This window comes from Dendrobates tinctorius, unplaced genomic scaffold, assembly GCF_039654945.1.
Source record: "Dendrobates tinctorius isolate UK_male_01 unplaced genomic scaffold, ASM3965494v1 ptg000015l, whole genome shotgun sequence".
In the NCBI taxonomy this organism is placed as follows: domain Eukaryota; kingdom Metazoa; phylum Chordata; class Amphibia; order Anura; family Dendrobatidae; genus Dendrobates; species Dendrobates tinctorius.
In genome coordinates, this window is record NW_027361683.1 from 14,139,288 (window position 1) to 14,165,560 (window position 26,273).

A 26,273-nucleotide genomic window follows, 5' to 3' on the forward strand; every position below is an offset into this window, starting at 1 on the left:
CTAAACTGCCCTGGAGTAGAACCCTAAAGGAATAGATAGCCCCCAAACATATATTGTCAGTGAGACAAGATGAGGTACAAACACAGGCAGAAAATAGACTAAGCAAATGATGGGGCCCAAACTGTCTAGCTAGGATAGGAAAGGAAAGACACTGTCTGCAATCACACAAAAACCCTAAAAAATCCAACACATCTGATGTACAAAAATACTGAGGTCTCACGACCTCTCCCCCACTATATCAGCATTCTGGTGTGAACTGGCAGCAAAGCAAAAGAGACTAAGATAACAGGGGACTGAACAAACTGACACAAGCTGTAACATATGGAGTGGGATCCAGCACTGCCCCAGCAGGGAGCACGCTGAACCCTCACAGCAAAGCAAAAAGAGGCAAAACCAGATCAGATGCAAAGGATTAGCAAATGAACAACTTAACTGAAAAATGCAGGATCAGGCAGGAGACAGCAGACCTCAAAATGCACAGGAAGAAACTAATCACCAGCAATAACTGAGGGAAGCCTGCTCACTTATATCCTCCCAGTCAGTAACGCCTGATTTCCCATCATCGTCATCAGGTGGCAGACTTCTGTCAACCCGGCCAGCTCCACTACCAGCAGTAACCACCAGAGGGAGCCCCGACTCAGAAGTCAGATTAAGAGAATTCACAACACCAATGATTTTGAGACTGTTTTTTGTGACATGTTGTACTTTTTGTTAATGGTAAATTTATTTCTATATGTTTTGTGTTTATTTATAAAAAAAATGTAAAAACTTGCAATTTTCAAACTCTGAATGATTATCCCTTTAATCCAGATAGTCATACCACACAAAAACATTCATAAATAACATTTCTCTCGTGCTTGCTTTACATCAGCGCCATTTCTAAAATGTTATTTATTTTGGTTAGCCTTTTAGAAGGTTTAAAAATGTAGCAATAATTTTTCATTTATTCAAGGAAATTTACAAAACTTATTTTTTGAAGGACCCATTCAGGTTTGAAGTGACTTTTGGGGTCCTAGATATTAGAACACCTCCAAAAGTGGTACCATTTTAAAAACAGCACCTGTCGACATATTGAAAACTGCTGTCAGGTATTTTATTAACCCTTCAGGGTATGTTAAGAAATGAATGCAAAGTGGCATGACAGGAATGAAAAAAATGTATTTTTACCACTTAAATGTCTCTGACTTCTCATCAGGCCACTATAGCCGGGAGACTTTAAGGCTGCTCTTTGGCTGTGAATTGCCATGGCAAACATCAGGACTACAGAATCATGATCTCAGGATGCCAATGAGGTTAGAGAGGAAGCCCCCACACTCTGTTAACCATTTATATGATGTAGTCACTATTGACAGCAGCATCTAAGGGGCTAATAATAATAATTTTATTTCTAGAGCGCCAACTTATTCCGCAGCACTTTACTTTATAGAGGACACTTTTACAGACAATAGACATTACAGCATACCAATAAACACATAGAGGAGACGTGTAGGTGGGCTCTCATCACTATAGAAATGCCAAATATGTGGGCACTAAATGTTCTTTAGGCCGACTGGGGCTCAGAAGGAGGGGCATTTGGATTTGGGAGCAGAGAATTCTCTGAATTTCTTTTGGGGAGCGAGGAGATATTTCGCTTTTCCAGACTCTTTGTGCTGCCAGTAATGTGAAAGCCCCCTATATTTCTGTTAACAGATGACAGACCTGAGTGGGGACTTGCTTTTTTGTGGATTTAGTTGAAGCTTTTATTGAGAGCATTTTACATAACGTTTGGTAGCACATTTAACTGGCGCTCTACGCTGACCACTTACTTGGGGGTTTCCATCTAAATCCCTGAGTGACGTGATTCAGATGAAATCCCTGAGGGATCCATTCACTATAATGAGGCAGCAGAGTTTGGCCTCTGTTCAACTGTGTCCTTCTTTTCAGAAGTACACAAAACTGTACAATCCTAAAAAGAAGAACACCGCCGGATGACGGGTCCTATGGGGTGCTCAGTGACTCCATTTGACTCATTTTCGGCCGGGGGTTCTGTCAGAATTACATATTTCAGAGATTTACAAAGAAACTCCAGTGTAAGCGCTCAGCACACTGCACAGGATAAATGTACACCAAGCCTAACTGCGTTCTTTGGGAGGCAGAATGAAAGAAATCAATAGTAGGTGAAGAATTGGTTTTATTTATTTTTTACGCCATTTCTCATGCATTATAAATGATTATGTGACTTTATTCTTAGGGTTGGTGAGATTACAGTGATACCAGATTTATACCGGGTTTTTATGTTTGGCTGCTGCCACACACTAAAAGACGCTTTTTATTGCAAAAACAAGTTTTTGCATCACCGTATTTTGAGAGATATAATTTTTTCATATTTCATCTGACAAAATCATGTAAGGGCTTGATTTTTGCGGCATGAGCTGATGTTTTTATTGGCACCAGTTTTGGGCACATGTCATTTTTTGATCGCGTTCTATTCTGATTTTTGCATAGCAGAAAGAGCAAAAAGCAGCAATTCAGGAATTGTTTTTTGTTTTTTTTTATACCGATCTGTGTGTAGTGAAATTGATAAGGAAGCTTTATTCTTTGGGTCAGTACGATTACAGAGATACAGATTTTGTTTTTTTTAATGTTTTGACGCTTTTATACAATAAAAACTATTTTTTTGAAAAAAAAATATTTTTCCATTGCTTTATTCTGAGAGCTATAACTTTTTAATTTTTCTGCTAATGGAGCTGTATAGCAGCTTTTTTTATTGCGGGACAAGATTATGTTTTCAGTGGTACCATTTTTATTTATATCCGTCTTCATGATCTCATTTTATTGAACTTTTTGTTCGGCGGTATGATGATAAAGCATTGTTTTTGCCTCGTTTTTTATTTATTTTTCTTACAGTGTTCACTATGCTTCAGCCGGATAGTCTCGAAATCCTGGTTCAGATCTGGTCACGGTCTTCTACTGGTGCTGGTCACAGAATTCTACTGGCACTAGTCACAGGTTTCTATTGGCATGGTGCATGGATCTTCTTCCCAGCTCAGGCAGTCTCCGGCATCTGACTGTTCTCGGACCCTTCTGCGGCGATGGTGGCTGTAAGCCCACATAACAGCCACACGTCATGTCCTGGTACTGGTTCTGGCACTTACTGCCTCTTCTCAGTCTGGCCAGGCCTTTTATAATTAGTAAGTGCGACACAGGTGTCACCTGATCAGGTGTCATCTTTAAACTCTTCCTGTCAGAAAATAGGTTCCCAATATTAAGTTCCTACTATTGTAATTCTTTCATTACTTTCACTTTCAGCTTTGACCAGCAGATGGTGGTATTCACTTGCAGCTTCTCAGCTAGACATCAACTATACTCATCTTCTCTCTTGTCCACTTTCTTACAGAGACCTTAGTGACATTTTTGTGGTGGCTAAAATAGCCTTTATGTTGCACTGTGTTTTGTTTGCTGAAAATCTGTTAGTGAACTGATTCTCATGGGAGAGTTTATAACTCTTTTATCTGTCTTTTTTGACCTCTTCTAATATGAGACATATAAAATAGTTAGAATTTCTAATTTCTCTCATCACAATTAGCTGACTGATGGACTCACACATGGTTACAGTATATAGAATAATTTATTTTTTTTTCTCCCCACATTTATCTACTATATGAATTGTTTCAAATTTCTCTCTCTCCCACTGTATACTGTTACCCAGCCCAGGGAAACTTGGGAATTTTTGTTACATATCACTTGGAGAGTCACTTGCTGGAGGTATTTGATCTATAAAATGATCTTTCCTTCAGGATTTAGTAATCTGTATATTGTACATGTAGAATTGCTTTTCTTTATTAATTTTGAATGTCCTTTTTTACTTTTTTACCTTTCGATTTTCATAATGTTATCATAAAGATGTATAGGATTCAAATAATAAAACATATTTCATATCTGTTCATTTTAAATATAAAATTTTGCATTGTGCTACTAACCTACAGATATGGCTCAGCACTGATGTACTATAGAGCAGGCTGTCAGACAGTGCCCTGGCGTGGTTACAACTGCCGCTCAGTATGTAGTGAGCGATGACTGAAGTCTTCTCTGGCATGCCTCTATGACTGAAAGCCGCAGACTGCCAGGAGGAATCAAGTTCATTTCCTCCTGGTAGTCAGGCTTTTAGTGTGGCAGCCGGGCAGCTTTAGAACGCTAGTAACCTGCAGATATAGCTCCGCATTTAAGCACTGTAGAGCCGACTGTCAGTCAGTGCCCTGGCATGGTTACAGCCACTGCTCAGTATGTAGTGAGTGGTGACTGAAGCCTTCTCTTGCATGTCTCTATGACTGAAAGCCACAGACTGCTGGGAAGAATCAAATACATTTCCTCCTGGTAGCCGGTCGTTTAATGTGGCAGCCGGTCAGCTGTAGAACGCTACTAACCTGCAGATATAGCTCAGCATTAATGCACTGTAGAGCTGACTGTCAGGCAGTGCCCTGACATGGTTACAGCCACCGCTCAGTATGTAGTGAATGGTGACTGAAGTCTTCTCCTAGTGTGGCAGCCGGGCAGCTTTAAAATGCTATTCACCTGCAGATTAACATCATATCTGCAAGTAAATACATTTAGGGACATGACAGATTACCTTTAAGTATTTTATTATTCTGTTCATAAATACAATGGCTGAAGCTTTACAGGGATGCTGAACACAATGCATTATGAACAATATCATAAATGAGACTGTAAGGTTTTATTGAGTTCTGCAACTGAAATATTCTTTGGCACACAGATTTAGTGAAAATTAGCCTCATTTGTTGTATCTTTAGAACGCTTTCACAGTATGTAACCTCTGCGACTCAGCTCACGCATTTCTTCCTTACAAGCAATATAGCAGCAAATTCCCACTTGGTAAAACCATTTCTGAGCATCTACATTCTTACCCCTATTTATGAGCTGTGAAACTGAATTCTGATTAGTGGAACTGGATGCATTTCACGTAGCAGTTTATCAATACTTTATACTTGGCTCTCAAGGCCTCAAAAGTCTTTCTTCAGAGTGCTCTTCACAGCATAAAAGTTTTATACCTTTTATCTTTGATGCAGTGTGAGAGTTAGCCTGCAGTACTGTTTGCTAAATGACTTATTCTATCTATACTGGAAGGGGTGACATTGTATTAATGACACTTTCTTTGATCCACAAGAGCTTAGTGCTTGTGACTGGCAGAGGTCACTTCATCAGTGCAATCAACGCAAGGTCACCTCTTGAGATTATAGAAAAAAATCATTTCTGCAGCTGCAAATAAAACAGGGCATTTGCTTCTACTATGGTGTATTCATTCATTATAGTTTCTAACTTCTGTAAGAAATTAAATTAGCAGCTCAAAATGGCTATAAGACTGAACTATATTAAAACATTTGTCCATGAAAAAAAGAAACCATTTAATAAAAATTGACTTCAAACAATGATATCTTGTATACACCTCTGGCAAAAATTAAGAGACAACTGCACAGTTTTATAAAAGTCAGTTTTTCTACATGTCTGACAGCCATTCCATTCCAGTGTCAGTTGAATTTCAACCAGAGTGCACCTCATTCTACTTAATGTGCCTCTGATTAGGGGATCACCTGAACCAAATTTTTTTTAACGAAGGAAAGTATAAAAAACCCTGATGTTGTGTTCACAATCCTCTTGCAATAGGACAAGCAGGATGGGAAAACAAGTGCTAGTAATATCCCAAAAGCAATAGGAATAAAAAAATAATTTTTACCCATGCCGAGGGCGTTGAAAAGAAAAGGCTTGAGTGAGGAAAAGAAGGGCTCAATTCTGGCTTTACTAGCAGAAGGATACAGTGAGTGTCATGTTGCCTCCATCCTTAAAATTTGGCAGTCCATTACAACAAGGTCAAGTAGCAGACTTTGGGGACAACAAAGCTACAGACCGGCAGAGGGCGAAAGCGACTGACCGGGATGACCGTCATCTTATTTGAATGTCACTCAGCAACCGCAGGATGACATTAAGTGACCTACAAAAGGAATGGCAAATGACAGCTGGGGTGAAGTGCAGGGCAAGAACAGTTCATGACAGGCTCCTAGAGGCAGGGCTAAAGTCATATAAAGCTAGAAAAAAGCCTTTCATCAATGAGAAGCAAAGGAGAGTCAGGCTGAAGTTAGCCAAAGACCATAAGGATTGGACCATATAGGACTGGAGTAAGGTAATCTTCTCTGATGAGTCTAATTTTCAGCTTTGCCCAACACCTGGTCATCTAAAGGTTAGACGTAGACCTGGAGAGGCATGCAAGCCATAGTGTCTTGCACCCACTGTGAAATTTGGTGGAGGATCGGTGATGATCAGGGGATGCTTCAGCAAGGCAGAAATTGGGCAGGTTAATCTTTGCGAAGGATGTGTGAATCAAGACGCATACAAGGTTATCTTGGAAAAACAGTTGATTCTTTCTGCTCAGGCAATGTTCCCCAACTCTGAGGACTGTTTTTTCTGGCAGGACAATGTTCCATGCCACACAGCTAGGTCAATCAATGTGTGGATGAAGGACCACCATATCAAATCCCTGTCATGGCCAGCCCAGTCTCTAGACCTGAACCCCATTGAAAACCTTTGGAATGTAATCAAGAGGAAGATGGATAGTTACAAGCCATCAAACAAAGAACTGCTTAGATTTTTGTACCAGGAGTGGCATAAGGTCACCCAAAAGCAGTGTGAAAGACTGCTGGAAAGCATGCCATGACGCATGAAAGCTGTGACTAAAAACCATGGTTGTTCCACAAAATATTGAGTTCTGAACTCTTCCTGAGTTAAAACATTAGTATTGTTGTTTCTAAATGATTATGAACTTGTTTTCTTAGCATTATTTGAGGTCTGCAAGCACTGCATTTTTTTGTTACTTTGACCATTTCTCATAGTGCTCGGAAATTCGAAAACATGTTGCTCACATGGTTATGCATGTAATAGTCGTGAGCCATTTAACTTGACTGGGTCAATTTTTGTTTTTGCAAATTCATTTATTCTTTCCAGAGACCATTTTTTTCATTGACATATAAGAGACTGTTTTTTTTGTAGTGTTGAATCACACTATTCATTTTACTATATACTCTCCTGAAAAATAATGAGATTTAGAATTTCTTGTTCACTGGTGAAGCAGGAAATAATTGATTCTTAAAGGGAAACCTGTCAGCAGGATTTTGCATAGTAAAGTACACACATGGCCATTTTGGTGCTGGGATACTGACTAAAATGATACCTTTGAGGAAGAAATCCATCTTGTGGTTTTTGTGTGATTTTTGTGTGAAGTTTTCATTGAATGATATCTTCGTGCAATGGGGCGGTCCTGAGGCAGGGTCTTTTCTTGGTGCTTTGGTTCCTTATTCATCTTCTTGTTTGAATGATAAGTAATTGATCTGTCAGTGAACTGACTCTTATTTTAACCCCTTCATGACCCAGCCTATTTTGACCTTAATGACCTGGCCATTTTTTGCAATTCTGACCAGTGTCCCTTTATGAGGTAATAACTCTGGAACGCTTCCACGCATCCTAGCGATTCTGAGACTGTTTTTTCGTGACATATTGGGCTTCATGTTAGTGGTAAATTTAGGTCGATAATTTTTGCATTTATTTGTGAAAAAATCAGAAATTTGGCAAAAATTTTGAAAATTTCGCAATTTTCAAATTTTGAATTTTTATTCTGTTAAACTAGAGAGTTATGTGACACAAAATAGTTACTAAATAAAATTTCCCACATGTCTAATTTACATCAGTACAATTTTGGAAGCAAAATATTTTTTTGTTAGGAAGTTATAAGGGTTAAAAGTTGACCAGTGATTTCTCATTTTTACAACAAAATTTACAAAACCATTTTTTTTAGGGACCACCTCACATTTGAAGTCACTTTGAGGGGTCTATATGGCAGAAAATACCCAAAAGTGACACCATTCTAAAAACTGAACCGCTCAAGCTACTCAAAACCACATTCAAGAAGATTATTAACCCTTCAGGTGTTTCACAGCAGCTAAAGCAATGTGGAAGAAAAAAATGGACATTTTAATTTTTCCAACACAAATTTTCTTTCAGCATCAATTTTTTCATTTTCACATGGGCAACAGGATAAAATGGATCCTAAAATTTGTTGGGCAATTTCCCCTGAGTACACCGATACCTCATATGTGGTCATAAACCACTGTTTGGGCACACGGCAGGGCTCAGAAGGGAAGGAGCGCCATTTAACTTTTTGAATGGAAAATATGCTGGAATATTTAGCACTTGCCATGTCGTATTTGGAGAGTCGCTGTGTGCCTAAACACTGGAGCTCCCCCACAAGTGACCCCATTTTGGAAACTAGACCCTTCAAGGAACTTATCTAGATGCATACTGATCACTTTGAACCCCCAGGTGCTTCTCAAATCGATCCGTAAGAAAAAAGAAGTACTTTTTTTTCACAAAAATTATCTTTTAGCCTCAGTTTTTTCATTTTCACGTGGGCAACAGGATAAAATGGATCCTAAAATTTGTTGGGCAATTTTTCCTGAGCTCCTGAGCACACCAATACCTCATATGTGGTCATAAACCACTGTTTGGGTGCACGGCAGGGCCCGGAAGGGAAGGAGCACCATTTGACTTTTTGACTGGAAAATTAGCTCCAATCGTTATCGGACACCATGTCGCGTTTGGAGAGCCCCTGTGTGCCTAAACATTGGAGCTCCCCCACAAGTGACACCATTTTGGAAACTAGACCCCTTAAGGAACTTATCTAGATGTGTAGTGAGCACTTTGAACCCCCAAGTGCTTCACAAAAGTTTATAACGTAGAGCAGTGAAAATAAAAAATCATTTTTTTTCCTCAAAAATGATTTTTTAGCACGCTATTTTTTATTTTCACAAGGGTAACAGGAGAAATTGGACCACAAAAGTTGTTGTCCAGATTGTCCTGAGTGCGCTGGTACCCCATATGTGGGGGGGACACTGTTTAGGTGCACGGCAGGGCTCAGAAGGGAATGAGCGCCATTTGACTTTTTGAAATGAAAATTAGCTCCAATCGTTAGCGGACACCATGTCGTGTTTGGAGACCCCTGTGTGCCTAAACTTTGGAGCTCCCTCACAAATGACCCCATTTTGGAAACTAGACCCCCTATGGAACTTATCTAGATGCATAGTGAGCACTTTGAACCCCCAGGTGATTCACAGAAGTTTATAATGCAGAGCAGTGAAAATAAAAAATCTTTTTTTTTCCTAAAAAAAAAATTTTTTAGTCGGCAATTTTTGATTTTCACAAGGGTACCAGGATAAATTGGACCCCAAAAGTTGTTGTCCAGTTTGTTCTGAGTACGCTGGTACCCCATATGTGGGGGGGAACCACTGTTTGGGCACACATTGGGGCTCAGCAGGGAAGTAGTGACAATTTGAAATGCTGACTTTGATGGAATGGTCTGTGGGCGTCATGTTATATTTGCTGAGCCCCTGTGCGCCTAAACAGTAGAAACCCCCCACAAGTGACCACATTTTGGAAACTAGACCCCCCAAGGAACTTACCTAGATGTGTGGTGAGCACCTTGAACCCCCAAGTGCTTCACAGAACTTTATAACGCAGAGCCGTGAAAATAAAAAATAATTTTTTTCCTAAAAAAAAAAAGATTTTTAGCCCGCAATTTTTTTTTCTCAAGGGTAACAGGATAAATTAGACCCCTAAAGTTGTTGTCCAGTTTGTCCAGAGTACGCTGGTACCCCATATATGGGGGGAAACCACTGTTTGGGCACACGTCAGGGCTCGGAAGGGAAGTAGTGACATTTTGAAATGTTGACTTTGATGGCATGGTCTGCGGGCGTCATGTTACATTTGCAGAGCCCCTATGTGCCTAAACAATAGAAACCCCCCACATGTGACCTCATTTTGGAAATTAGACCCCCCAAGGAACTTATCTAGATGTGTGGTGAGCACCTTGAACCCCCAAGTGCTTCACAGAAGTTTATAACGCAGAGCCGTGAAAATAAAAAATCATTTTTTTCCCTCAAAAAAATGAATTTTTAGCTCGCAATTTTTTATTTTCACAAGGGTAACAGGAGAAATTGGACCCCAAAAGTTGTTGTCCAGTTTGTCCTGAGTACGCTGATACCCCATATGTGTGGGGGAACCATTGTTTGGGCACACGTCAGGGCTCGGAATGGAAGTAGTGACGTTTTGAAATGCAGACTTTGATTGAATAGTCTGCGGCGTCATTACGTTTGCAAAGCCCCTGATGTGCCTAAACAGTGGAAACCCCCCACAAGTGACCCCATTTTGGAAACTAGACCCCCCAAGGAACTAATGTAGATGTGTTGTGAGCACTTTCAACCACCAAGTGCTTCACAGAAGTTTATAATGCAGAGAAGTGAAATTGAAAAAAATAATTTTTTTCCACAAAAATAATTTTTTAGCTCCCAATTTTTTATTTTCCCAAGGGTAACAGGAGAAATTAGTCCCCAAAAGTTGTTGTGCAATTTTTCCTGAGTACGCTGATACCCCATATGTGGGGGTAAACCACTGTTTGGGCACACGTCGGGGCTTGGAAGGGAGGGAGCACCGTTTGACTTTTTGAACGCAAAATTGGCTGGAATCAATGGTTGCACCATATCGCGTTTGGAGACCCCCTGATGTACCTAAACAGTGGAAACCCATCAATTCTAACTTCAACCCTAACCCCAACACACCCCTAACCACAGCCCTAACCCCAACACATCCCTGACCCTAATCCCAACCCTAACCCCAACACACCCCTAACCCTAATCCTAACCATAACCCTAACCACAAGCCTAACCCTAATTCTAACCCTAACCCTAATTCCAACCCTAACCCTAATTCTAACCCTAATTCCAACCCTAACCCTAATTCCAACCCTAACCCTAATTCAAACCCTAACCCTAATTCCACCCTAACCCTAATTCCATCCCTAACCCTAATTTCAACCCTAACCCTATTTCCAACCCAACCCTCTTTCCAACCGTAACCCTAAACCTCTTTCCAACCCTAACCCTCTTTCCAACCCTAACCCTAACCCTCTTTCCAACCCTAACTCTAACCCTAACCCTCTTTCCAACCCTAACCCTAATGGAAAAATAAAAATAAAAATATTTTATTAGTTATGCCTACCTATGGGGGTGATAATCAGGGGGTTCATTTACTTTTTATTTCATTTTGATCACTGTGAGAGTGATCAAAATGAAATAATGGAATCTGCAGCCGGCAGATTCGGGCGGCGCACTGCGCATCCACCCGCCATTTTCCAAGATGGCGGCGCCCATGAACCAGACCCGCCAGACACCGGGAGCGACAGGGGGACTTAGAAGGTGCCGGGGGGGTGAGAGGGGGTGAGGGGGTTATCGGAAGCTGGCGGGGAGCAGAGGGAATGGGAAGGTGGGCAGATGATGACAGTGGCAGCAGATCGCCGCTGTCATTCAGTGGCGGGGGGCGATCGCCGGTGGGGGGGGTCGAATCGGTGTCTCCAGCCATGTCCGATGCTACTGCAGCATCGGCCATGGTTGGATTGTGATATTTCATCAATTTTCATTGATGAAATATTACTATCGCTCTGATTGGCTGTTTCACTTTTAACAGCCAATCAGAGTGATCGTAGCCACGTGGGGGCGAAGCCACACCCCCTGTTGTGAATTACAAAGCCCCCTGTATCTGCGGGTCAGGTGACCTTTCATTGACCCCGGTTACCCGACCCGCAGGGGGGCTTTGAATTCATGACACAGGGTATGCGTCATGGGTCGGATTGGCACTGACTTTCATGACGCATACGCTGTGTCACAGGTCGGAAAGGGGCACAGATAAAAAAAACAATGGCTCCAGCAAAATTGCGCCAGAGGCGCATGAGCAGTCACATCTTCATATTATTTCCCTTGTTCATAATCTGCACATGCACCTCCCAGTGCCTTCACTAGCAAGATATCATGAGCAGCTATGATATATGTCTTCTCTTCAGCACGCACACTGTGTAGTGGACCAGAACTGGAGCATACCAAAGATAAGACATACAGGTGCTTCTCACAAAATTAGAACATCACCAAAAAGTTAATTTAATTCAGTTCTTTAATACATAAAGTGAAATTCATATAATATGTAGTCATTACAGACAGAGTGATCTATTTCAAGTGTTTATTTCTGTTTATGTTGATGATTATGGCTTACAGCCAATAAAAACCCAAACGTCATTATCTCAGTAAATTAGAATAATTAGCAAAAAAACACCTGCAAAGGCTTCCTAAGCATTTAAAAAGGTCCCTTAGTCTGTCTCAGTAGGCTCCACAATCATGGGGAAGACTGCTGACTTGACATATGTCCTGAAGGCAATCATTGACACACTCCACAAGGAGGGTAAGCCACAAAGGTCATTGCTAAAGATGCAGGCTGTTCACAGAGTGCTGCATCCAAGCATATTAATGGGAAGTTGAGCGGAAGGAAAAAGTGTGATAGAAAAAGGTGTACAAGCAACAGGGAAAACCGCACCCTTGTAAGGATTGTTAAGAAAGGGCCATTCAAAAATTTGGGGGAGATTCTCAAGGAGTGGACTGCTGCTGGAGTCGTTGCTTCAAGAGCCACCACACACAGACATATCCAGGACATGAGCTACAAGTGTCACATTCCTTGTGTCAAGCCACTGATCACCAATAGAAACAGAAGCATCTTACCTGGGCCAAGGAGAAAAGAACTGGAGTGTTACTCAGTGGTCCAAGGTGTTGTTTTTAGATGAAAGTAAACTTTGCATTTCATTTGGAAATCAAGGTCCAGAGTCTGGAGGAAGAGTGGAGAGGCACACAATCCAAGCTACTTGAGGTCTAGTGTAAAGTTTCCACAATCAGTGATGGTTTGGGGAGCCATGTCATCTGCTGGTGTAGGTCCAGTGTGTTTTATCAAGACCAAAGTCAGCGCAGCCGTCTACCAGGAAATTTTGGAGCACTTCAAGCTTCCCTCTGTCAGCAAGCTTTTTAAAGATGGAAATTTCATTCTTCAGCAGGACTTGGCACCTGTCCACACTACAAAAGTACATATATCTAGTTTACAAACAACAGTATTACTGTGCTTGATTGGCAAGCAAAGTCACCTGACCTTAACCCCATAGAGAATCTGTGGGATATTGTCCAGAGGAAGATGAGAGACACAAGTCCCAACAATACTGAAGATATGAAGGCTGCTATCAAAGCAACCTGGGCTTCCATAGCACCTCAGCAGTGCCACAGGCTGATCGCCTACATGCAATGCCATATTGATGCAGTAATTGATGCAAAAGGAACCCTGACCAAGTATTGAGTGCACTTACTGAACCTACATTTCAGTAAGTCAACATTTTGGATTTTTAAAATCATTTTTCAAGCTGGTGTTATTAAGTATTCTAATTTACTCAGATAATGACTTTTGGGTTTTCATTGGCTGTAAGCCATAATCATCAACATTAGCAGAAATAAACACTTGAAATAGATCCCTCTGTTTGGAATGACTCTATATAATATATGAGTTTCACTTTTTGAATTGAAGTATTGAAATAAATTAACTTTTTAATGATATTCTAATTTTTTGAGAAGCACCTGTATATTGATGCTGCTCAAAACATCTTGCTAGTGAAGGGAGTGGGAGGCGCATGTACAGATTAAGAAGGGGGATAACTTGGAAATTCATCAAAGTTGACTGTAAATTTCTATATAGGCAGCCCCCTGGCAAGACAAAGTCTGGAATTTGGTGCAATATCTCTGGTTTGATGGTAACAAGGGGCCAAAAACTAGTCCTTAATAGTCTAATAGTCCAGGTAGTTCTGAGGCCCAAGCGGCTGGTGTTGTAAGGGGTGTGCCGGGACCGTGTGAAGCTCACCCCTGTTACCACATGTATATATGTTGTCTTGTATGTATCTGTGTAATGTTGTATTTATTACTGTATTTTATCTAGTGCTATTATTTGTACAGTTTTAATAGGGACCACGTACTAACTCAGTTACGACACTAGATGGGGTACATAGTATTGTAGGAATAGGAAACTAGTATAGGAGACAGTTAACATAGGAGGGGGTCACTGTGGATAAGGCAGAGCTTTTCCTGGTTTGAGAATAGTAGGGCCAGGGCACACAGGCAGCTCAGGTGGGCTTAGCGCATGGGCTATAAAGGGACCACGTAACTTTTAAGCAGGGATGGAGATTAATGCTCATCTTATCTCTTCAGAATTACTCATAGGCTTTTGATTGGGTTCAAATCAGGAGACATACTTTGCCACTCAATCAGTTCACCCCTTTCTTCTTCTGAAATGCAACAGTGGCCTTATATGTGTGTTTTGGATGATTGGTATGTTGGAAAAGTGCACGTCTATCAAGGGCATGGAGTGATGGTAGTACTTTCTCTTTCAATATAGTGTAGTACATCTGTGAATTCATGACATCATTAATGAAATGTAGCTCCCTACCAGCAGCACTCATGTAGTCCACATAAGGACACTGTCACCACCATATTTCACTGTAGGAACTTTGCATTTTTCTTTGTACTCCTTACTTTTGCAATGTTACACAGCTTTGATGCCAACAGGACATTTATCTTGGTCTCATCATTGCACAGTATAGAGTCCCAGTAGTCTCAATATTTTTCTGCATGGCCCATGGCAAATTGTAGGTGGGCTTTTTACAGAGGCTTATTTTGTGGACGACATGCATACATGCCATTCCTCTGCAGTGTACGCTGTATTGTGTCACTGAAACCAAACACCCTGTTTTGGCTTTCCAATTATTTAGCTAACTGCAGTGAACTTGCATATCTATTTTTTTCCAAACCTTCTTAACAGAAGATGCTCCTGTTAGGTGTGGACTTCTGTGGTCAGCCTGGACATCTTTGTGAGATGGTTGCAGTTCCATCTTTGTTAAATGTTTACATCACTTTTTCTACAGTGCTATGACTGTTAAGAAAAGCTTTGCTGATCTTCATGTGGCCTTCCATTTTTCTGTAAAAGAAATTATTTTATTCCTCAGGTCTTGTGACATTTCTCTTCAATGCTGTGCTATTACTGTCAAAACTGAAGGGGTTTTCTTAAGTAACACCCTTTTAGAGTCAACCATCTGCTGGACTCCTATTCAATAAGTAATTAAAATTACATGTAGCTGAAAACTTTTTAACTAGAATTTTGTAGTTCAGACTTTAGCTTTGCTCTTAAGAATTTTTTTGAGGTGTACTCATGTTTGCAACATGGTCTTGAATTACCGTATTTTTATTGGACTATATTACCATAAGACGTACCTCAGATTTAGTCATTGGAAAACGGGAAAAACATTTTTCCTGTTAAATAAAATTTCCTCGGCGCTGTAAAGTGGAGAGCTCATTATTGATAATTTTAATGTAGTAGAATAGAATAGGAAAGTAATAAATCTATTGATAGCATCTCTCTGTGGTGTTATACACACACACATACAGCTCTGGTACATATGCACATATACATACAGATCTGTCAGATTCACATATAGACACACACAGCTGTGCTTCAAGCACATATAGAAACACACAGCTGTGCTTCAAGCACATATAGTCACACAGCTGTGCTACAACCACATATAGTAACACAGCTGTGCTTCATGCACATATAGACATACACAGCTGTGCTACAAGCACATATAGACACACAGCTGTGCTACAAGCACATATATACATACACAGCTGTGCTACAAGCACATATAGACACACACAGCTGTGCTACAAGCACATATAGACACACACAGCTGTGCTACAAGCACATATAGTCACACACAGCTGTGCTGCAAGCACATAAAGACACACACAGCTGTGCTACAAGCACATATATACATACACAGCTGTGCTACAAGCACATATAGACACACAGCTGTGCTACAAGCACATATATACATACACAGCTGTGCTACAAGCACATATAGACACACAGCTGTGCTGCAAGCACATAAAGACACACACAGCTGTGCTGCAAGCACATATAGACACACACAGCTGTGCTACAAGCACATATAGACACACACAGCTGTGCTGCAAGCACATAAAGACACACACAGCTGTGCTACAAGCACATATAGTCACACACAGCTGTGCTACAAGCACATATAGACACACACAGCTGTGCTACAAGCACATATAGACACACACAGCTGTGCTACAAGCACATATAGTCACACACAGCTGTGCTACAAGCACATATAGACACACACAGCTGTGCTACAAGCACATATAGACACACACAGCTGTGCTACAAGCACATATAGACACACACAGCTGTGCTACAAGCACCTATAGACACAAACAGCTGTGCTTCAAGCACATATAGACACAAACAGCTGTGCTTCAAGCACATATAGACACACACAGCTATACTACAAGCACATATAGACATATACAGCTGTGCTACAAGCACATATAGACACACAGCTGTGCTACAAGCACATATAGATACACACAGCTGTGCTACAAGCACATATAGACACACACAGCTGTGCTACAAGCACCTATAGACACACACAGTTGTGCTTCAAGCACATATAGACACACACAGCTATACTACAAGCACATATAGACATATACAGCTGTGCTACAAGCACATATAGACACACACAGCTGTGCTACAAGCAGATATAGACACACACAGCTGTGCTACAAGCACATATAGACACACACAGCTGTGCTACAAGCACATATAGTCACACACAGCTGTGCTGCAAGCACATAAAGACACACACAGCTGTGCTACAAGCACATATATACATACACAGCTGTGCTACAAGCACATATAGACACACAGCTGTGCTACAAGCACATATATACATACACAGCTGTGCTACAAGCACATATAGACACACAGCTGTGCTGCAAGCACATAAAGACACACACAGCTGTGCTGCAAGCACATATAGACACACACAGCTGTGCTACAAGCACATATAGACACACACAGCTGTGCTGCAAGCACATAAAGACACACACAGCTGTGCTACAAGCACATATAGTCACACACAGCTGTGCTACAAGCACATATAGTCACACACAGCTGTGCTACAAGCACATATAGACACACACAGCTGTGCTACAAGCACATATAGACACACACAGCTGTGCTACAAGCACATATAGACACACACAGCTGTGCTACAAGCACCTATAGACACAAACAGCTGTGCTTCAAGCACATATAGACACACACAGCTATACTACAAGCACATATAGACATATACAGCTGTGCTACAAGCACATATAGACACACAGCTGTGCTACAAGCACATATAGACACACACAGCTGTGCTACAAGCACCTATAGACACACACAGCTGTGCTTCAAGCACATATAGACACACACAGCTATACTACAAGCACATATAGACATATACAGCTGTGCTACAAGCACATATAGACACACACAGCTGTGCTACAAGCAGATATAGACACACACAGCTGTGCTACAAGCACATATAGACACACAGCTATACTACAAGCACATATAGACATATACAGCTTTGCTACATGCACAAATTGACATACAAAGCTCTGCTGCATGCACATTTACATACATACACAGATCTGTTGGATGCATATAAAGACATACACAGCTCTGCTGTATGCACATATAGACAAACACAGCTCATCTACATGCATATGGGAAATACACAGCTCTGATACATTCCTATATAGACTTACACAGCTCTGTTACATGCACCCTACATGCACATATAGACATTCACAGCGCTGCTACATGCACTTATAAACATGCACAGCTCTGCTACATTCAAGTGCAGAGAAGGAGTGTCTGATCGGAACGGACCGGATGTCAACATTCTCCTCTATCACAGGAGAACTCCTCTATCACGGAGCTGCCTCCGGACTAATTACTTTTTCTTTTTCCCGTACGTATTTATACAGCACATACAGTATATGCTTGACAGTTAAGGTGCTGGTGATATAAAATATGGGAATATTTGAAATGCGCAACTTATGCTACTTTTATCTCTTCTGAACTCACACAATAGCTATTTAAGTCATCGGATGAGTGTTCAAATTTTAGGAACATCAATAAGACTTTTGTATCATCACCGTATCACGGCTCCGGAGGAGGAGAAGAGCTTAATTAAAAATCAACTTAACATCACTGGTTTCACATGAATACTTTTTTCAGCATTGAAAGACCTGAAATCCGGTATAAATTAAAACAATGGTGTAACGCAGAAGCCATTTGATTTTTAATTACATGCATAGTGGATCTGTATTCCGCATACAAAGACATATGCTCGGGTGAAACTGGTCTGTTGGTTTTTATTGTCAAATGAATGTTTTGCTTCCAGTGCCATACAATTAAAGACACAAAGAGAAAAATGATTAATATATTTTAACAATGGGGCACCCTTATGACACATAATAAATATCTTTTATTTGTATTTCTTTTTGCTGCAGGTTTAGTCCTTATGAATGGTACGATGCTCATCCATGTAACCCAGGAACTGATGTTGTGGAGAACAACTTTACGCTGTTGAACAGTTTTTGGTTTGCTGTTGGTGCACTAATGCAGCAAGGTAAAGCACAAGTCCCATGGAACTGCTTAATTTTTATGTTCTTTCAATACTCCAAAACAAGACGTTTGTCACATTTTGACAGCTGTTAGAAAGAAAAAAAATAGCTATTGTCAGGAAGAAATATGTGTAAGAAATCATGTTGTCACCTTCTTGTCACAAAGCACAAAGAGGAACCGTTTCGAGGCATGCTGTCATCGAACAACAATATGCAGAACATTCTTTATATACGTGTGTGTGTGTCACCTCTAGCAACTAACAATTCAAAAGATAGGGAAAAAACCAAAGATTAGATGGGACATTCACTTAAGGCTGTTATTTCATACAGCAAAAGTCACTTGGAAGAAAATGTACCAAATTTATTAAGGGGCAAAAGCCTCTTAATAAATCTGGCGCATCTTAGGCAATGTGCCAAGCTCCTCCCATGTAACCCCATCTACTTATTATTCTCTTGGTACTTATGGCTTGTTAAATGTCTCACTTTCTGTTTTTTAAATATTTATTTAATAGAATGGCTCACAGTAAAGTATGCAACTTTCCAGTGTTAAAGTTGTCAACCATGGCCAATATACTTATTATTCCTAGTCTATTTTTCAGGTAGTCAGTTTATCCATAAGGAGAACAGTACCAGAACTGAACTTATCTTGAAAGTTCCCTATTACAGTGCCTTGTGAAAGTATTCTGCCCCCTGGAACTTTTCAACCTTTCCCCACATATCATGCTTCAAACAGAAAGATACCAACTGTAAATTTTTGGTGAAGAATCAACAGCGAGTGGGACACAATTGTGAAGTTGAACGAAATTTATTGGTTATTTTACATTTCTGTGGAAATTCAAAAACTTAAAAGTGGGGCGTGCAATATTATTAGGCCCCTTTACTTTCAGTGCAGCAAACTCACTCCAGAAGTTCATTGTGGATCTCTGAAAAATCCAATGTTGTCCTAAATGACAAATGATGATAAATATAATCCACCTGTGTGTAATCAAGTCTCAGTATAAATGCACCTGCTCTGTGATAGTCTCAGGGTTCTGTTTGATGCATAGAGAGCATCATGAAGACCAAAGAACACAACAGGCAGGTCCGTGATACTGTTGTGGAGAAGTTTAAAGCAGGATTTGGATGCAAAATGATTTCCAAAACTTTAAACATCCCAAGAAGCACTGTGCAAGCGATCATATTGATATGGAAGGAGCTTCATACCACTGCAAATCTACCAAGACCTGGCCATGCCTCTAAACTTTCATCTAAAACAAGAAGACTGATTAGAGATGCAGCCAAGAGGCCCATGCTCACTCTGGATGAACTGCAGCAATCTACAGCTGAGGTGGGACAGTCTGTCCAGAGGACATCAATCAGTCATACACTGCACAAATCTGGCCTTTATGAAAGAGTGGCAAGAAGAAAGCCATTTCTCAAAGATATCCATAAAAAGTGTCATTTAAAGTTTGTAACAAGCCACCTGGGAGACACACCAAACATGTGGAAGAAGGTGCTCTGGTCAGATGAAACCAAAATCGAACATTTTGGCAACACAGCTCATCACCCTGAACACACCATCCCCACTGTCAAACATGGTGGTGGCAGCATCATGGTTTGGGTCTGCTTTTCTTCAGCAAGGACAGGGAAGATGGTTAAAATTGATGGGAAGATGGATGGAGCCAAATACAGGACTATTCTTGAAGAAAACCTGTTGGAGTCTGCAAAAGACCTGAGACTGGGTAGGAGATTTGTCTTCCAACAAGACAATGATCCCAAACATAAAGCTAAATCTACAGTGGAATGGTTCACAAATAAACGTGTCCAGGTATTAGAATGGCCAAGTCAAAGTCCAGACATGAATCCTATCGAGAATCTGTGGAAAGAGCTGAAAACTGCTGTCCATCAAACCTCACTGAGCTCAATCTATTTGCCAAGGAAGAATGGGCAAGAATTTCAGTCTCTCGATGTTCAAACTGATAGAGACATATCCCAAGCGACTTGCAGATGTAATCGCAGCAAAAGGTGGCTCAACAAAGTATTAAGTTAAAGGGGCCGAATAATATTGCACGCCCCACTTTTAAGTTTTTGAATTTCCACAAAAAATGTAAAATAACCAATACATTTCGTTCAACTTCACAATTGTGTCCCACTTGTTGATTCTTCACCAAAAAGTTACATTTTGTTTCTTTATGTTTGAAGCATGATATGTCGGAAAAAGTTTAAAAGTTCCAGGGGGCCGAATACTTTTGCAAGGCACTGTATATAGGGAAAAGTTTCTCTAAGTAGCAATATCAGTCATAACTAACTGAGGGTCCCATAACTAACTTTGGGCTCCACTTCCAACCCAACACTTTCAGTCCGAAGCGAGAGCATCGAATGCGATATGCTAATGACCACTGAGTCCTGCTCTGCTGCGAGCAGGAGCCGCGTGTCATGTGACTGTGCTCCAAGCCTCTCAATCAGAGAGGATCGGAGCACAGCTGCGGAGGAGGCAGAGAGATGAATTTCTCCATCTCCTCCATTGCCGGGGTCAGCGTATATCGCATATCACTCGGATGATATATGAGTGATGTGCTTTGTCTCACTCACACCCATAGGCTTATGCTGCGATTTCACTCTCACTCTGAAAACGGCAGAGAAAAAAAACGCTGATGGGCGCTGCCCCATAAATGAATAATGGTCCGAGTGCTATGCGATGTTTTATCTCATAACACTCGGCCGTATTCATCACTAATGTGACACCGGCCTCAATGTGAATGTGGGACCATTAGTCAATTAAGGGTGATATGCGTGATGGGGGGGAAGGAGTGCTCATCCCTAACTGACTGAACCACCTCTGCGTTTATCTCTAATGAACCCATATAATCCCTGACTATCGTAAAAAGATAAGACTTTAACGGTCCTAAAAAGAGAGATTTATGTGTAAAATGTATATGGAAGGGGACTGTAGGGGAAACCTCTTTTTCAATACCACTCTGAAGGCCATAACTGATTTATAACTAACATAAAAAACGGCTGCATGTAAGATTGCCCTTAAATCAACTATTTGTCAAATCATCAAAAAATTCAGAGGGAGAGGTTCAATTGCTGTAATGGAGACTTTAGAAACCCATATATAGTCCAGTCAGGGTCAGCACTACCTAAAGAGGATTCAACTATGGGATTTGCTTAACATCAAGGCAGAGCTTTCTTTCAGGAACGGCAGCAGTTAGATGTCAGTGCATCTGCACACAGTGAGGCAAATGCTTCTGGAGGCAAGCTTGGTGTCAAGAAGGACAGCAAAGAAGCCACTTATCCCTAAGAAAAGCATCAAGGACAGAATCACATTCTACAGGAAGTTAGTTATAACAAATTATAATGATTATCCTCCGTCCCATAGTCCACTGCCCATATATCCATCATAGACATGCTCTTTCCCATAGTCCCGTGCCCATATCCCCATCATACATATCCTCTTTCCCATAGTCCCGTGCCCATGTACCCATCATACATATCCGCCATCCCATAGTCCCGTGCCCATATACTCATCATACATATCCGCCATCCCATAGTCCCGTGCCCATATACCCATCATACATATCCTCCATCCCATAGTCGAGTGCCCATATACCCATCACACATCCACCATCCCATAGTCCCATGCCCATATACCCATCACATATCCTCCATCCCATAGTCCTATGCCCATATACCCATCACACATCCGCCATCCCATAGTCCCATGCCCATATACCCATCACACATCCTTCATCTCATAGTCCCGTGCCCATATACCCATCATCCATATCCTCCATCCCATAGTCCCGTGCCCATATACCCATCATACATATCCTCCATATCCTCCATCCCATAGTCCCATGCCCATATACCCGTCATACATATCCTCCATCGCATAGTCCAGTGCCCATGTACCCATCACACATCCTCCATCCCATAGGTGTATGTGTGTGTATATGTGTGTGTATCAATCCACGCCCACTCCGCATAGCAGGGACATCATCAGTTGATTATGACATCATATGATCATGAGCTCATTGAATAATTACAACATCAAATGATTATGACATCACCAAATAATTATGACATCAGTTGATTATGACATCATCAAATGATTATGACATCATCAAATGATTATGACAGGATTGAATAATTGTGACATACCTGTATGTCATCTCCTTTTGTATATAGTATATACATCTGTATTTCATCCCCTCCTGTATATAGTATATACGTGTATGTAATCTCCCCCTGTATATAGTATATACATGTATGTCAGCTCCCCTGTATATGGTATATACTTGTGTCATCTCCCCTGTATATAGTATATATCTGTATGCCATCTCCAGGTTCCCTTCCCGTCTGTACCATTGTAACCTGTTATGACATCATTGTCACCATGGCAACCATTATGACATCATTTTCGCCATGGTAACCTTTATGACATCATTGTCGCTATGGCAACCTATTATGAAATCATCTTTGCCATGGCAACCTTTATGACATCATCGTTGCTATGGCAACCTATTATGACATCATAGTCATCATGGAAACCATTATGACATCATCATCAACATGGCAACCTACTATGACATCATTGCAGCCATGGCAACCCATTATGACATCATCTTCACCATGGCAACCATTCTGGCGTCATCTTTTCCATGGCAACCTATTATGACATCATCGGCACCTTGGCAACCATTATGACATAACCGTCACCATTGCAACCTATTATGACATCAGTGTCACCATGGCAACCATTAGGACATCATAATGAGGGGTGGTCTTGATACACACACATACACACATACATACACACATTCATTTTTATATATATAGACTAGCTGAAGAGCCCGGCGCTGCCAGGGCATAGTAACTAACTGTGGTTAGTTATAGGAAATTATAATTATCCTCCATCCCATAGTCCCGTGCCCATATACCCATCATACATATCCACGATCCCATAGGCCCGTGCCCATATACCCATCATACATATCCTCCATCCCATAGTCGAGTGTCCATATACCCATCACACATCCTTCATCCCATAGTCCCATGCCCATATACCCGTCATACATATCCTTCTTCCCATAATCCAGTGCCCATATACCCATCATATATATCCTCCATCCCATAGTCCCGTGCCCATATACCCATCACACATCCTTCATCCCAAAGTCCCATGCCCATATACCCGTCATACATATCCTCCTTCCCATAGCCCAGTGCCCATATACCCATCACACATCCTCCATCCCATAGTCCCGTTCCCATATACTCGTCATACATATCCTCCATCCCATAGTCCAGTGCCCATATACCCATCACACATCCTCCATCCCATAGTCAACTATTATGACATCATAATGAGCGGCGGGGCTTGCAACCTATGATGACATCAGCGTCGCCATGGAAACCGTTATGACATCATAATGAGGGGGGGGCTTGATGCATACACATTTTTTCCCCATTATGTAGATAGGGGCAAAATTGTTTGGTGAATTGGAACGTGCGGGGTTAAAATTTTGTCTCACAACATAGCTTAGGACACTCTCGGGGTCCAGACGTGTGACTGTGTCAAATTTTGTGGCTGTAGCTGTGACGGTGCGGATGACAATCCTGTAGTCAATCCTCAAAAACTGGGTGGACAAAATAAAACATAGAAATTGCCATCAATCAGAATTTAGCCCAGAAGCTGATATCCAGTATACCAGTGTGAATTGTAGAAGTCTTGAAAAATAACGGTCAATGCTGAAAATATTGAGGATTTGCAAAAACTTGACATATTTGTCAATAAAAGTTTAAAAACCTTTAAAATGCTGATAATTCTCTTCAATATATCTAACTAAGAATGTATTTCTGTGCAGCCACACGCTCCGGTCCCGAGTGCTGGCGGCAGTGCCTGTGTTGACGTATGAGACTTGTGCGAGTTTCTCGCAAGTCTGATCCAGGCCTAAGGCTGGAAAAGGTTACAAAACAATATTTACAGTGTTTGGACACCACAAATCCACAGTCAGATAGATTTTGAACAAATGAAAGAAATTCAAGGCCATTATTACCCTCCACAGGAGTGGTCAACCAACAAAAATCACTCCAAAAGCAAGGTGTGAAAGAGTTTGCAGATAGAAAACAACTATGCCATACAAACTGTGCTCTACTGGGAACTGATCTGTGATGCCTCAGGTAATTCATAAGATGACATAGCAGCATGGGGACGCAAGTGAAGCAGGGCAAAATGATATTAGTTTGCTTTCTGGTGCTTAAGTAGTGTGGGAAATTGTGATGGACAAGTATTTTTTTGGGAACCACTTGAAAACCATGAATTTCAGAAAATTTGATTAGAGCTCGTTCCTCCATAGATCGATCCGCTCATCTATACTTGCCATTATTGAAAGAACAATGAGCTAGGAAGTATACCAGCAAATTATAAAGCAATATGTCAGCACATGTGTTCATGAGCTGAATCTCAAGAGAACTTGGGTCATGCAGCAAGACAATGACCTACACATCATCCTACAAAAAAAATGGTTAAAGAAAGCTATAGAGAGCCTTAAGGGAGCAGTATATGGGAGAAAAAAACTCAGCACAACAGAGATGAAGTTGATCTGTAGAAAGGAATGGGTTAAAATTCCTGCAAGCCAATGTTCAAAACTGACCAGAAATGTTTAAAAGCAATATTTGTTGCAGTAGATGTTGAAAGAAAAGGTGCAAATCACAGACGTGATATTGGATCATAGTCATCTAAAAAAATGACAGTCTAAATATTATTGACTCATTTATTTGATTTAGTTGTTTTTACTTTTATGACTAATATGAAAATCTGATGTAGTTTTAGGTAAAGTTTAGGCAGAAATATGGAAAACGCTAAATGGTTTGGAATAGAGTTGAGCGAAACGGGTCGGTCAAATTAAAAAAAACGCCGACTTTAGCTAAAGTCGGGTTTCGCCGATAGAAACCCGACCATAGCGTGAGGTCGGCCATGAGGTCGCCGATCAGAGCGCCAAAGTCGCGTTTCAAGTAATGCTTCCATAACAAGTTGAGAGGCAAGAGAAGACATACATATCAAATAGGGATCACCATAAAGAATACATAGTTTTTATTTCAGAGGCAATACAAAACACCAAAAGACAAAAGCACATAAAATCATTTAAAATATACAGCGGTTTTTGAACCAATATGTGTATAAATGAGAGCAGCAAAAACACCCTATAAATCCACTAGATGTACATGAATCACACATGCAGCATGACTACAAAGATAGTAAAGAACATGCATACTAGCCTTATAATACAATATTAGGTAGTTGCCCAATCAAAAAATGATACCACAGTCTATATAGAGAAAATCATGATGTCGGCTGCACAATATATACATATGCCCTGCAGTAAAAAGATGGTACATAAGAAGAGCACAATACAGATCATATCTGAGGGACGCGTATATATGCATAAAGAAGCACCATAATGATCACATCTGAGGGATAAGTATATATGAAGAATAATGGCACCAAATATCAGTCACAAAAAAGTACAAGTCGGGGCACCAATCAAAATTCTATATATGAAGAAAAAAGTGCATATAAAATGCAGAGGGTACAAGGGATGCAAAAATGATAATCAACAAATTAAGCTCCCTTCTCTCATATACTTTACCACCTCAAGCGCCCAGCTAAGATGGGAAATGTATCACACATGCAGCATGACTACAAAGAAAGTAAAGTACATGCATAGTATACGCGTCCGGTTATGGGAGTGGCACTCTCACCCTCTACATTGATTTGTGCCTTAATGGCAGTCTTAATCC

General features: G+C 40.8%; 1 protein-coding gene across 1 annotated transcript in view; it reads left to right on the forward strand.

Annotated features, from left to right (window-relative positions):
* GRIK3 (glutamate ionotropic receptor kainate type subunit 3) overlaps positions 1-26,273 on the forward strand; it is a 990,088-nt gene that overhangs the window by 876,797 nt on the left and 87,018 nt on the right. The window contains exon 12 of the mRNA XM_073562506.1: positions 18,375-18,493. Within this exon, the coding sequence (XP_073418607.1) occupies positions 18,375-18,493 (119 nt within the window). The remainder of the gene's footprint in view (positions 1-18,374; positions 18,494-26,273) is intronic.